The 15,467-nt window shown below is 30.8% G+C and overlaps 3 protein-coding genes across 9 annotated transcripts; 1 reads left to right on the forward strand and 2 right to left on the reverse strand.

Annotated features, from left to right (window-relative positions):
• The first annotated feature begins 3,082 nt into the window (after positions 1-3,082).
• On the forward strand, positions 3,083-7,870 carry LOC145962811 (gem-associated protein 7). 4 transcript variants are annotated; one of them, XM_083084168.1, is made up of 3 exons: positions 3,083-3,301; positions 3,813-4,005; positions 7,743-7,870. In XM_083084168.1, exons 1-2 carry the CDS (start codon positions 3,178-3,180, stop codon positions 3,995-3,997), a joined length of 309 nt encoding a protein of 102 aa, XP_082940294.1. In that variant the 5' UTR covers positions 3,083-3,177; the 3' UTR covers positions 3,998-4,005; positions 7,743-7,870. The 4 variants fall into 4 exon arrangements, with proteins under 4 accessions (XP_082940294.1, XP_082940292.1, XP_082940293.1 ...); XM_083084166.1 differs by lacking the exon at positions 7,743-7,870 and adding an exon at positions 5,598-6,217; XM_083084167.1 differs by lacking the exon at positions 7,743-7,870 and adding an exon at positions 4,140-4,328.
• LOC145962810 (mediator of RNA polymerase II transcription subunit 30) lies at positions 4,054-6,159 on the reverse strand. Of its 4 annotated transcripts, XM_083084160.1 has the most exons (5): positions 6,000-6,159; positions 5,615-5,794; positions 4,679-5,086; positions 4,324-4,580; positions 4,054-4,243 (listed from the first exon to the last, which is right to left on the reverse strand). In XM_083084160.1, exons 2-5 carry the CDS (start codon positions 5,730-5,732, stop codon positions 4,145-4,147), a joined length of 882 nt encoding a protein of 293 aa, XP_082940286.1. In that variant the 5' UTR covers positions 5,733-5,794; positions 6,000-6,159; the 3' UTR covers positions 4,054-4,144. The 4 variants fall into 4 exon arrangements, with proteins under 4 accessions (XP_082940286.1, XP_082940287.1, XP_082940289.1 ...); XM_083084161.1 differs by lacking the exon at positions 6,000-6,159 and having other exon boundaries at positions 5,615-5,963; XM_083084163.1 differs by lacking the exon at positions 6,000-6,159 and having other exon boundaries at positions 4,679-5,100; positions 5,615-5,731.
• Positions 7,871-8,883: 1,013 nt separating the features above from the next.
• LOC145962809 (uncharacterized) lies at positions 8,884-12,992 on the reverse strand. Its single transcript, XM_083084159.1, has 4 exons — positions 12,843-12,992; positions 11,472-11,605; positions 11,021-11,302; positions 8,884-10,036 (listed from the first exon to the last, which is right to left on the reverse strand). Exons 1-4 carry the CDS (start codon positions 12,919-12,921, stop codon positions 9,368-9,370), a joined length of 1,164 nt encoding a protein of 387 aa, XP_082940285.1. The 5' UTR covers positions 12,922-12,992; the 3' UTR covers positions 8,884-9,367.
• Positions 12,993-15,467: the final 2,475 nt, after the last annotated feature.

The raw sequence follows: 15,467 nt of genomic DNA on the forward strand, positions 1-15,467 counted from the left end.
AAAATAATAAGCAATATGTCTATTTTCAAATTAATATATATTGTTGCGTCCGCGGAACGATATGTATCGAACGCGCACGACACAATTGATCGGCACACGCTCGCACTCGCGCACTCGAAAATAATAATACGGTTCTTTGAAACACAAGAACCACGAAACATAGAACCACGAGAAACATACAAGAACTCAGATAATTCGTAAAACGAAACACAGATTTTAACGCGCGACCGCTCAGCTTGACAGCTGGGCTCAGACTCAGCTGACCGTCGTTGATGTTAAACAACCTCTTAACAACGCGCGCGGATACGATCTTCTTCCATCGACATACTTCCCGACAGAATAACGGATGGCGTATACATCCGCAGGAACGAGACGCGGGGACGCAACAACATAAATAATAAATAATTTTTATAAATTACTCACCGCATATCTCTCTGGCTGCTTCAGGCTCTCTCACTGTTCTCTGGCTGTCCGATACTTTTCCAGATATCCTTCTCCTTTCTTCATCCTTTGCTTGCACCTTCACAGCACTCATGTTCACTCGCGAACAAACAATTAATTATATTTAGTCATATGTAGAAACGATTGCGAGACACTTTGCACGACACTCCCGATCACGGAATAATTACGAGAGACGCACTTTAATATATTGTATAAGGGATAGAGAAGTACGATTCGCTCGACGTTTTTATGAAATCAAATTAAATACTAATTCATTACAAATGTTGTTTTCATTATTGATATATATATGCAATACATGTATATTAATACGAATTATAGAATCGAAAGTTTAATAAAATTGAAAGTCATGATACAATAATTGTTTAATTAATAATTAATTTAAGAATATACGACGTATTTCGCACTACGATCTTTACTGCTCGAGTGTTGCCGTGTGAATGATACCAAGACCGTATGACTAGCGCGCTATTGTTTACATCGTCAAGGCCGAACACCGTGTTATTGTCCGTTCGTCATATCGAAATATATTGTATTATATTATATTATATTATATTTTATATTATAATATAATATAATATAAATATGTTAAAGTACGTAAAATATTTCAATGACGAACAGACAATAATACCGACCTTGGCGTAAACAATACATATATTTTATATTATATTATATTATATTATATTATATTATATTATATTATATTATATTATATTTTACGTATTTTGATACAGCAAATAATTTGTCGATATTGATCGCGATCGCGTCTAGAAAAGGATTTAACAGAGCACCTTGTACTACTACTTTACTCTTTGAGTGTCGTCGCGCGAATAATAATAGAGCCGAGAAAATTAGTCCGAAAGACCGTGTTATTATTATTTTTTTATCGAAACATTTTTCAAGACTATGGCATATAAACATTAGCGCGCTATTGTTTACGCCGCCAAGGTCGGTGTTATTGTCTTGTTCGTCATCGAAATATTTTACATACTTTAACATACACACACACACACACACACACACACACACACACACACACACACACACATATATATGTATATATATATATATATATATATATATATATATATATATATATATATATATATATACATATGGAATATATTAAAGTATATAGAAGTACTTTAGATTATATAGATTTTTTAATTATATGATTATTTATTAAAAGATTGTATGATGTATCATGGAGCCTTACATTATATTAATTGTTTAGATCCACGATTCAATTATTTTACTGTGCGTCCTTATAATCCGAATTATATTTCAATGATTGAAAAATAAAACAATAAAACGTCGCAGACATATTATATTCGACTCTATAAATATCTATAAATATTAAAGAAATAATTTCTGCTCGTAAAAATCGATTTCATATCGAAATAATAATTTATTATTTTAGATTTCTGTTACTATATATATATAATTCTTATTATAATTAATTAAATGAATAAATTTCGAAATATGCGATTCGAGAATTTTCGTCGCGGTATGTATATAGTTATTAATTATGTGTTATTTATAAAAGTTAATTAATTATATTGTTATAATAAATAATTTTCCGATGTTAATCGCGATCGTATCTAGAAAAGAAATTTAACGGCGTATCACTATATTACTCGTTAGAAAATATTAGACAATAACATATGAAATTATATAAATCGTTTCACAATTGACATGCAGATATTACAATGCTATCTGTATCTCATTTATATAATTTCATATCATGTCTAATATTTTCTCTAATGTGTTATATTAATTATTTTGTTTCAATTTTTAATCACGGTAATAAATGATTGCGATTCGATAAAGATTTATAGTTGCGATACAGTTTCATGTCGTGAATTAATTTTTAATTAATTAATTTATATTAATATTTAAAGCAAATTATGTTTCGATACTAATCGTAATCGTGTTTAGTAAAAAAATTACAATACAATACAAAACGTTTCTCACCACTACCTTATTACTCGAGAGTCACCGTGCGAATGATGACAAAGCCGAAACATAGCGCGCTACTGTTTATATTTTATATTGCCAAAGTCGAACACCGTGTTATCAATAATTCGTTGCCAAAATATTTTATATATTATAAAATATACGCTAACGCGGAATATTAAATTATAGAAGTATTTTCATTAATTAATTAAAATTGATTATTTATTAAATAACTTATCACGGAACCTTTCCTTATGCTAATTATTTGAATTTATTCGATTATTTTATTTTCAAAGTCAAATTCTATAATATTTAGTTTTGCATTTTAGAAGACTGACTTAGAGCGAGCTAAATAAATAAATAAATAAATAAATAAAAAATAAATAAATGATGTTGAGAAGAAAAAGAACACACATAAATAAATAATAGCGTGGAAAGAGAGAACATACTAATATTTTTATAATATAATAAATTATAATTAATTAAATTATTTATATTTTTATTTATATTATTTATATTATCAGAGAGACATATATGTTACCCTCTGAGAACATTCGTGGACATTGGCTTTGTAGTTCATGTTCACGTTTTTAATGTCCACAGAGGGAGTATCGCTTCCAGGGATCACCTAAAAGCGGGCCATGACATCTCTGTCTTCTCTCTGATTTCATAGTTCGCTTCGTAGTTCGCAGTTCGCGGTGTCTATCTCGTATTCTCGTGGTGTGTCAATCTTGCGGAATCGGAATCGCTTCCTGACAGAAAATGATTGAAGAAGCGAACACTTCGAGCGCGAAAACAGCTGATTTGGGGTTTGCAGCTCCGGAGAAACAAAAAGCCCGGGCATTTCTGCGCGAACGCTTCCTACGCGTTATAACCGGCATTGTCGGTAAGAAAATTCATACAATCTTCGCGAATACGCTCTTTATTTTAATCAAACTTAAAACTTAAAACTTAAAACATTCGAGTCGATTTTCATCATATTTTCCAACACGCCGGAATGATATGTTGAATAATAAGATTTTAACGCAACACGTGTTTCCTTGAAATTGTTTGAATATGGCGCCATATCGAGAAAGATCCATCATGCAATGTGTGTGTGTGTGTGTGTGTGTGTGTGCGCATGTGCTCCAGAATAAAAAATTAAAATTATTATTAATCATACAGGAGTTATTTGCTGAGAAAGTACACACATGAATATTTAATTATACGCATTAATATTTGATTTAAATTTGAGGTTAATGTGTGATATTCATTGATCCTTTATATAGATTGTAATTGCATATTGCAAGTATTATTAAAGCAAACAAGTATCAATTGTATAATTAACATATTTGACATAAATGATTTTTTAAATTACAGTTTAGCATTTGTCCTGATTTGCTATTCAAATATTACAGGTAAACAAGCAGAGTTTTATCTACATGAAGACACTCGATTGCAGGGTGAATTCAGAGGCTGCGACATAGAATGTTCTGAGATTTTCGTGAGGAATTTAGAAACACGAATGGGAACAATACCAGAAGCTATTCTGCGAAATGGTGACATTATCTATTTAGATATAGGCGACATTAATATTGACTAATGAGAAAGGTATGTACAAAGAGCAGATAAACATTGTCGATATCATTATGAGATATGTATGAGAAAACCTTGCATTTTATTGTTAAATACATTTTAATAATCAAAACATTATATCGCATATTAACATAAATCCAAATTTTTAGAATAATTATGAGCGACGCATATTTAACATTGTATTTATTTCTGAAATAATCCGTCTTAAGTGATCAATTATTTCTTTAATATGCCTATTTTTTAATACCACTTGCTGCAAAAGAAACAGATTTTAATTTTTATTAGGACTTATAACAATGATGTATTATGTATAAAAAATATAAATATTCTCACCTCTATCACTTCTTTGCTCTCTTCACAAATGAGTCTGTAAGCTTCCGAAGTCTTCTTTTCATCAGATTTCATATCCCATTCCTCTTTCAATGGAATTAAACTTTCTATATGTGTATATTCCATGCCTTGCAATTGGCAATTCTCGTTACATTTTTCATATATTATTCTTAAACGTTTAAACATCATTTTTATTATTTTCAACTGTTCGAAAATCTTAATCTTTTTCTCATTTGCCATATTTGCCCCTTGTGCTGTACCTGCAAGTAAGTAATGCATTATAAAAAAATATTTATTGATATTTAACTATTTATTTAAAAGGATAAAAAAAATTAATATTGCATCATAAAAATTATACCATTAGGCGGTTGGAGCATTTTAAGAAATTGAAAGAGTTCTGAAGTACGGTTGACAATTTCTTGTACTGTTTCTTGTCCACATCTACATAAGCTGGCAGTATTGACTTCCTTAGTTTGTTGCTGTTGCATCGGTGGTTGAGTAGGTGGGACTGGAGTTTGAGGTGTTGTCGCTTGATTACTAGTTTGATTATTCTGTTGAACCATAGCAGCTTGTTGTTGTTGTTGCAATTGCAATTGTTGCTGCTGCATCTGCTGCATTTGTTGTTGCATCGCAATGGAGTGTTGTTGTTGTTGCTGCTGTGCCAATACTTGTTGAGAATTTGGCATTCCCATGGCATTAGAGCCAACATTACCAACACCTACTCCAACTCCCACTCCCATACCAAATTGCTGAGAGCTTACCATATCTAAAATAAAAATTCTTAATTGATTCTCAAAGATTTCTTCAGTTTCTTTTATTTTTAAAATTTTGTACTTTCAAATTTGAAACTTGCCATATGGAACACTTAAATAATCATCCATTGCACTATCAAACTGTACACGTATTTTAGCAATTTTTAGTTTCCCAGAGACTTTACGTTACTTAAAGATATGAATATAATAATAGAAAAATAATATAAAATTATTTCCAATCCAACAATATTCCAATATATTGTTAAATTTGACAGTCTTATATGGTTCTCACAAAGAATTGTTTGTTCAATATAACGGCTAATATTTAACTGAAGAATATAATTTGTTGTATATCTAGGACTATTGAATTTTTTGTATAAAAAACATTGCGAAACATTATTATTGTACATGAGACAAGGTTAAGTTTTATTTTCATTGTTTATCTTTCATTTTGCTATGTGTCAATACATATAGGTAACAAAACGAATGATAAACAATGATAATAAATACAGAGATTATATTTAGGAAGCTTCAACACTTACTTCCTTGCTGTGGACCTATTAAACCAGAGACCATTTGTCCACCGCCAAACTGAGTGCGCATAGCTGATTGCTGTACATTGGGAAACCCAGATAGAAAAGGATGTTGTTGTCCAGCCATGTCGATTACTTTACAATAATAATCTCGTCAATCAATTAATTAATTGTTCCCACTGAAACAATCTGTCACACTATAAGTTAATTTTAAGGTTATATCACCCTTTATACTTATAACACAATTTTTATTTGCATCTGATATTTTTGCTGCCAAGAAAAATCAACATTTTGCAATTTTGAGCAGATAAACTATATTTTGCAAAAAGGCAAACTTTCTTATTATTTAAATAATTATCAATGACGTAACTTTCTCACATCATTAAAATCATACCCTAATTTTATTATTATAAGCGATGGCACATTTATTTACGCGAATAAGATATATAAAAATCTATATTTTTAATATACGTGTGGATTATCGAACCACAAAAGAGACATGTTTTTTCGCGTATCACGCGAAGCTATTGAATACATCGAAAGCGCATTTGCACTGCGCAAGTACCAGAAGCCAGAATGCCCACGCTAGCAGCACGCAACCATGAATGGAGGGGGTAACGGACATATGAATCGCTCATATGACCGCTACTCTCTCCATTCACAGCTGCGTGCTGCTAGCGTGGGCATTCTGACATCACCGGCGTAAGTAATGTAATTATTCCTGTCATTGAACTTTTTAGAATTTTTTTAATTATGATGAATATATATATATACAATATATTAGAAACTTACAGAACGTTATAAATATATGTCTCGATAAGATATACATAATATATAAAACATAATACACATATTTATAAATGATTACGTCGATACTTCATCGACATGATATATCTTATAATACTATCTACTACCGATAATGTTGCATTTATCATCAAACATAAATCAAAGAAAGAGAGAGAGAGAGAGAGAAAATCTGCTCTTTATATATATTTTAATTTCTGTTTTATATATCTTTTACATATCAAATATATATATTAAATATTAATTTATAAAATGTGTTTTTTCATATTTAATAACTTTTCAAATTTCAGGTTATTCGTGGAATATTTTTCATTTGATTATTCTTATATTAAAGATATATATCGTGAATTTTTTGTTATTATATCTCACAATCAGATGAGATTATTATCATATTTATATTCAAAGAAAGAGAGAGAGAAAGAGTACAAAAATAAAATTAAAATAAAATTTTGCAAATTAGTGCATAAAGATATAATTTCATCTGAGATATAATAACAAAAAAATTCGCGATACATATCTTTAATACAAGAATAATCAAATGAAAAATATTCCACGAATAATAACATTAAATTTGAAAATTTATTAAATATGACAAAACTCACCACATTTTATAAATTAAAATTTAATATATACATATTTGATATTAATTATAAAAGATATATAAAACAGAAATTAGTGCATAAAAATATTTAATTTTCTCTTGTATGTATGTATAGAGAAAATATGTATATATAAGTAATATAAAATATATTAATATTTGTTTATTAAATTATGTTTTTAACAACTGTTTTAATTGGTTTTAATTTTTATAAGATTAAAATAATTTTTATTTAATTTTCTTTTTTTAATGGCTGGATAGGTATCCATATAATTAAAAAATGTACTTGAATTTAATATTCATGATATTTGACTTTGATGTATAGAATATTTAATAAAATAAAAACCAATTTTATAAAAAATCCCAATTCTTTGGGTATACATTTCCTGTTGTTTGGTGGGGAATTATACGATCAAATTTCATGGGTACGGGAATAAAACGTTCACGAAGAGGAGATAAGGTCAGTGCACAGGGAACTAAGGCACGAAACATAACAGTCCAATGTGTCATTCCCCAACATCCCAAGTCTCCACACGCCTTCATGCGAGTTTTACTTTTTTCATCAGAGTTAGTGTCTCCTGCGAGTCGCAAACGAGTGCTTGACTGCGTATCGGTTTCTAACAAAAATTAATTTTACACGAGTGTCGGGCTCAAAAAAATCCCATTGACTTTGTAGAATAATGTCGATACGCTGGTTAATAATTTTCTTTGTATTGGCGATTTTTATTCTGATAGATAGCAATGGATTACCGGCAAATTGTACGAAAAACGGGCAGATGGCAGAGGGTGATAGCGCAGACAACATTAATTATTCAAACGAGAGACTTAATTCGTTATCTGAAGTAATTCCCAGTAATTCAAAAGTATCAACAGAAACCCGAAAAATTCCAACTTGTTTGAATCAAGAAAGGATAGAACATCGAGGTAATAAAAATGAAGAAATATCCAAATCTGCTGAGAAGAATTACCAATACTTAATTAATGCTTTGTCGAAGATCGCTAAAGTTCGATCTTCTCAGGAAGATCCTGTTGTCATTAGACAACATTCAATGGCAAATGTTTACAATGACGCGAAAAATATATCTACGTATTTGCAAAGTAGAGTTTCTGTAAAAAATATTGGAGGACCGACATCTTTCGATACGAAATCATCTTCGAAATTAATTTCCGAGGACACTTTCAACAACACGCCCAACGGTGAACTCCAACGAGGAAACTTTCACTGTCATGCCATACGAGATATTTACATTCCGGAGGTAAAGGAAAAGATTCCTTCGTATGCGTGCACATTTGGAGATGGGCACAATACGTTTATTCTCTCGAGTAAGAGATTTTTTCAAGATCGTAGAAACAATTTGCATATTAACATCGACAACGATATGCTTCGTAAATTAAATCGCTCTACCATAACTCCCACAAATAGCCAGTTCAACATTATTCCGGCTGTTTTAGTTTTAAAACCGTGGCACAAAAACTATTATATACGTAATCCACAAAACCATCACGATTAAATATAGATAATAAGAACATTGGGCGAATGATTGTAATCGCTTATTTTATATCACTGTAATTATGATAGATAATAGAATTAATGAAATAATCAATAATTAATCAAATAATGAAGTAGATTAAGATATATAAAATATTTAAAGATATATAAAATATTTAAGACATAAAATATTAAAAATAAGATTGTAACATAAATACACACAATCGTTACTATGATAAGAATAAATTTTGCACCATTAAATTTATTTTACGTCTTTTCGCGACGATATTTATATTACTTTCTTATAATGTTATATTTGATATTATTTACATATACTTGTGCATATAATTTGATTATATATTTTGTATATAACTTCGATGCAAGAAATTATATATATATGAATTTTTATTCCGTATTGCAAATAACTGCAATAACGATTTTATTAGAAACATTTCTAAAATAATTTTACACATATGACGGTTGTATAATTAATATAATTTACAATGCGCAAAAGATCGGAAGCAATTAAAGCCATCAAGAAGATTGCTATGTCCATTATACAATTAAGATTTTTTTTAAGATAGCATAAAAACAAATCATCTCGTCATAAATAATCTAAACTAAAATCATAGAAATGCTTTTCTTTCAAGTATGACTCCTATTTGTAACTTGCTTTATTGTAGCTTGCGATATATAAGGTGTTTATAATAAATCATACTTTTCTTTGACTATAAATTCCACTGAAATATAGATTTAATAATACTAAACATTGCAACAAGTTTCTTCTTATAAACTTCTTGCTGAAAGAAGTTTGAACTGTTTAAAGAATCCAGAAAAAGATCTTATATACTTTATTATTGTAACAAATAAATTATAAACTTGTCGCAATTTCATCGGTTGATTCTATAGGATCTTTCGTTTTATCTTCACTGATTTCGCTTTCGTCTGGCAAATCGATAGGTGAAACTTTATCTACATTCGACAAAATTGTGGCTGGACGTTGCTCCTTAATAGGTGGTTCTTTCTTACCAACTCTAGACGCAGCAATATTATGATCGTCCAAAGATTTTGAAAGCTCTGTGACTTGAGGAAGTTTTGGCAGATCTGTCTCCTTAATAGGCAATTTCTCTTTTTCAGCTTTCGATGTTATATCTTCATTAATGTCGCTTTCGTCTGGTAAATCGATAGGCGAAACTTTATCTACATTCGACAAGACTGTAGCTGGACGTTGCCCCTTAATAGGCGGTTCGTTTTTATCAATTTCAGATACAGCATTGTCATGATTATCCAAAAGTTTTGGAAGATCTGTGTCTTTAACTGTAATTATCCCTAGATCTGTCAAAGATTCATTGAGCGGATCTTGTACTTTGATCGATGCGACGGAATTGTCTGCCCTATGTGGATTGTTTGTCTTATCAGGTAATAAATCGGAATATTTAGGATTTGGAACATAGAATTCATTCGGTCTGGTTTCTTCTTTTTCAACTTCGATCGCTAATTTTTCCAGCTCTTCTTTTTCCTCATCAGAGAGTGGGCTGACCTAAAAAAATATTTGATTTTATTTATTTCATACAAAAATAATAATGTAATTTTTTTATAGCATATTGTCTATATATATTTTTATACATTAATTATTACTTTAAATTAGAAAAAATAGATACAATGTGTAGTCTAGAATGTTGTTCATATTGAATGCAAAAGAAATTTTTTTTTCATATAAAATGAAAAAAGTAAAATATAAAATATTACATTTTTTATCTTATGAATTTGATTAAACATGCAATTGATTGGACATGTATAATTTAAACTTTATAAAATGATAACAAATAATAGCATATATATATATATATATATATATATATATATATATATATATATATATATCTTTTAAATTAATTTTATATTTTATAATTTATGTAAAGTTTTGAGAAAGAGAAAGAGAGAAAAGGGTGATTAAATGAAGCGGTTTCTCTCTATTCAAGAGTTCATATTTTATAATATAACATTGAAAATGAAGTTGGAACTGTTCGTTTATTTACACATCATAAACTGGCTTGTGAAGTTTAATTATGTACAGATAAAATCTTCTAATATGTCTCTGGGTATTGATGAAGCGACAAACGACGTTAGGTGATTCACAGAGATTATTCTTTTAGATTATATACGGATGTCAAATGAGATAGATGTGCAGAAATCAAAAATGCAATATATTCAAATTAGCTATCCTCTTCTTGGAATTATGCGTACATGGTGTTTGTCGCGGATACAATTTACATGAAGTAATCTTTATTTTTAATGATAAAAACGAGGTAGTGAATGTTGATTGAATCATCAATAAGATCTTATGTGCACATTGTAATAAATATTACTAGCATATGTTATCAAAGCTTTTCGAAAATGATAAAAATTATTTACTTAGTTCCTCTCCTAAAATTTCTTTTTCAAAATTTTCTTCAAAAACAACTTATGTGAAAACATATTTTCGTTCAATTATAATAATTGTTGAATATTTTCATAAACGTACTTTAAAAGCGGGCGGTTTCCAACTGTTCATTCTGGTTCTTCCTCGATAACGTCTGCGAGGTCTGCTCTCATTATCATCATGTAATTCATAGATAGTTAGAAGCTTTGGTTTATTAGGGTTCCCCGATTCATCGTTGGCAGTGGCAAATGAACGACTTTCCGCTTCTCTAACATGCAATGGATAAGGATGCTTCTTCTCTGATTCTTCCAGAAACTCATTTAGATCTTCATCTTTAAAACTGTCAGACTCGTGAGCGAATGTGTGGTCTATCTTCTGCAAACTCTATATCGTATGAAAAATCGTTAAAATTAATCCTTGTAAATTCTTTCTTAATTTACATGGTATTTATTGGTTCTAAATAAATGAATACGTTTCTTCTATTGCTATGAGTACTACTATAATAATAACTATCCGTATTTTTCATATTTAAATGCATAATTGTTTTTAATACCTTAACGGAATTTGACGTCTCTCCGAAAGCCTCGGCCAAATCTGCATTTATTTCCTCCAACGGTTCATCTCCATATCTTATATAAACAGGAACGTAACCCGGTATATTGGGTAAATATTGAAGAGGACTCGAATCTAGAAGAAATCGAATATTGTTAGCTGAGAATAAACCATGAGAAAAACGGCGTGTACGCTTGATACGGATGATCGCACTAGAAATACGCACTTGGCTAGGCGAGTTTATTGGCTATGATAGCAATGCGGATATTTAATCGTATGCATAAAGATTAACTAGACCAAGCGTCCAATTAGGTCCCATTTGCGTAGATCGCAAGTGATAAGTGCTAATTTGACTGAATCGCTTTTTTATTGCCTTTTAAGAAATTTATTCCTGTTATTTTTACTGTTTTAAAAGAAAAGAGAATAAGTAATACGTATAACGTTTTTTAATAATTCTTAATCTGCGCATTCTCTTTCTTTATATCATTGTATTATAATATGAAATGACTTGAGTTTGATCCATGAAAACGAATTCTTTTTCATATTTTTTCAAAAATTTATTTTTACATAATTTCTCTCTCTCTCTCTTTCTCTCTCTCTCTAGCATGATTACAAATTCTAATAACTATATAAAAATTGAGGAACTTTAATCAAGAATTAACTTCAAACAAGAAAATTTTATTTTTTATTAATTTTAAGTTGAATTTATTTTAATCGAAAATGAATTTGAGTTTAGTCATCGAAATTTTTTTTTAAATTAAAGATTAATGTTAGAAGAAAAGAAAATAATGTTAAATTAAATTTTCACTGAGTTTTCGTCAAAGTCTATTTCTTCAAAGAATTTATAATTGAAGAGGGAACTTCAATTATAAATTCTTTGAAGAAATAGACTGAGGAAAACTCAGTGAAAATTTAATTTAACATTATTTTCCTTTCTTTTAACATTAATTTTTAATTTTAAAAGAATTTCGATGATTAAATTCAAATTCACTTTCGATTAAAATTCCACTTAAAATTAATAAAAAATAAAATTTTCTTGTTTGAAGTTTAATTCTTGATTAAAGTTCTTCAATTTTTACTTGTATAATCACAGGTGCTTTGATTTTTAAAAATTTTCCTTAGTTCGATTTTATAATATCTATGAGTGAAGAAATTTATGTGACTTTTGTAGAACGTTTTGTGTTTAATTTATTATGCCTTTGAAATTTATACTATTTGCAATGTCTTTCAGTGACGAAAATCTTTAAGGCAGCGCACCCCGAATAATCCCAAATTACAATCACTGCACATCACTGATCCTCTATATTATCGTGTCACACATCGATGCTCCGGGCGGGAATTTTGAACATCGTTGTTCTTTTTTTTTACTCACAGGCATAGCCAATGAGAGGTACCAGAAATACCAGAAGGGAGATGGCCCTGGTACCACGCAGCGTCCCACCAACCTGCATCTTTGAACGGTACTGGGCCCCCAGAACACGGGGCTCTCTCCTTTATATGTACGGTCCCCTACCCTCTGGCTGGTACTGCGGAGAGGCCCCTCGGGGTTAGCAGCGGATTCAGGAACGCTGTTCCGTTAATATCGGGACAAAAAATCGAACTCTTCTTTACTTTCGGCAATCGAGCCGAACGAGAGCAACTTGTCACGATTCCTGCCTTTTATAGTGATGATAGGTCTCGCACGATCGATCGTCGTGTTTTACATACGCCGTATAAAGTTATCTCAAACATTATATGCGCGAGCGCATCTTTCTATCTTCTTTTTTTAGGGTAGATGTTGCATTCCTGCAATATTTTGATACTTTAAATATAGGTCTGTTAATAAAGCGACTTTGAAGTCTGGCAGCGTAGACGAATTTTTCGTGCATCATAATTTTCTGCATAGATATAATGATACAAATTGTGGAATGTAATCGCTTACATACTGCTTCAGTACGTAACTTGTAAAGTGCTCATAATTTAATATCTTGCATTGTTTCTTCCTATTTAGCATTGCGCGATCAATTTAAGAACGCATCTAAAAGATTGAAGGTCATGATCGATGAATATATAATAAGAGATCCCATCAATCATGGATAGTTATCTACCGATGAACTCATCGATACAAGCATTTTTTGCGTGCCTTCCATCACATGCTTATATATTCTGCATGTTTAATTAATGTTTAATTAACGTGTGTAATATACATAATTTGATAATTTACTTCAGAATTTCACCGTCTATCGTCTTATCTAATCATCTTTTCTAATAAACAGAAAGAATGTTTGCAAACCCCCGTTAGTGACAACGAACTTTTGATTCGTCGAAGACGACGGCACACGCCAGACAGGTGACAGGCTTCCTTTCCTTTCCGCAATGATGAAGCAAGCAAGATTTTGTCGATAACCGTCTTGCAGTAATGAAGCATTCTCTGAAGCACGACAACGCAACAACGACGAACGATAAACGACGTTAACTGAGATTGGCATAAAAACGTCGCGTATTCTCACTCACCTCGGCGGGAGATTCAGGTTGTTAAAGTTCACTTTTTTTTTTAACGAACGAGCTACCGTTAACCATATCGCTTTTTCCCTCCCGTCAAACTTCATCTTTCCAAGTGTCTGTTGTATCCGTCATTATGGCTGGTGCCGTTCAGCCGATTGCTTTCGTAATGCGACGATAATGTCTGTACGTTTTCCTTTTACGAGACACCCCGGATGATGAAATGCATTTACATTTCTGTATTTTTTTATTACTGAAATATTTTCTCCCTCTCTGTCCCCCATAAGGTGAAAGATTACGCTGTCTCGCGACAAAGGTTCATTTGTCTGTTTCTATTGATATGTACATTCGCATCGGTTACCTACCTTGTCTTACAAGGTAATTTAATTAAGCAGCTTAGCGCAAGTGAGCTGTCATAAGCAGGTGCGCGAATCGCGCAATATATATTTTGATGTAAAATGCGTAACTTGATTAGGCACTTCCTATGATGAAAAAAATGTTAATACCTCGTTTAATAGATGGCTAGGCTAGGTAAAGCATGGTAATTTCTGATTTTATAGCCGTAGATCCGAGATTTGTTCGTGCTTGCCGGCGAGATTGAAGAAGAATATAATTATTTCTGTATAAATGCATTATCATGAAGAACATAATTCAGATAAGTACCGTCGAGATACGCGTGGAAATTAATATGAAATACGATCCGCTATTTATATATATATATTATTAGTTAAGAATCAGTTGCATATTTTTTCACATCGTAATCTCTCTTGAGAATATTGAACGGCGTGATTACTTATTGCTAAGCAAAAATATTTCATCATTGGATCAGTGAGTAAAATTACTTAATTTAATAATAGATAATTTCACACGTCAGAAGAAATGCTCCATTTTTAAAGGCTTTTTCGTAGAAGCTTGCAACAGACATATTACTATCATTAGTTTAAGTAATGTTCCTCGTATTTGAAAAAATAGCAATAATAAAGCAATTTGTTAGAATTATTATCGCAAGCTGAAATGGAATGTCTTTCTTTTTATTTCTTCTTTCTTCTTAATATCATTTTATCGCGACGCGCATAAGCCTTGAGAGTATTGACGTATCCTGGAGGAAAGGTCAGGATCACTATTCGACCCTCAGTCTTGCGTGCTCACTGCAGGAAAGCGTTTCTTCGTACAGATGATGACAGGTGTGAGAATCGGCGTTATCATCTTCGCTTGCTCGCGTGATAGCATTCGAGGGAGACTTAAAATTACGTCACTTTCCATTTTACGCCATTTCTACTAATCTACCTTGATAAGCTGCAAAACAAGTCGTTTCTTCAGTAATGAATACTTTAACCACTTTTTCGAAATAAGTATCAATCGATCTTATCGATTCATAGATTGATTCACAAACAGGAATTTCTAGTTCATTGAAACAATTTTTTTATGTAGCATTTAAGATATTTTTTATTATGATTGTTTATCAATTTAATATTATAATGATTGAATAATAGGGAGAAAATAAACATAAATAACA

Source organism: Camponotus vicinus, unplaced genomic scaffold, assembly GCF_025532165.1.
Source record: "Camponotus vicinus isolate PSW18456_S1 unplaced genomic scaffold, iyCamVici1.0 SCAF_12, whole genome shotgun sequence".
NCBI classification, from domain to species: Eukaryota; Metazoa; Arthropoda; class Insecta; order Hymenoptera; family Formicidae; genus Camponotus; species Camponotus vicinus.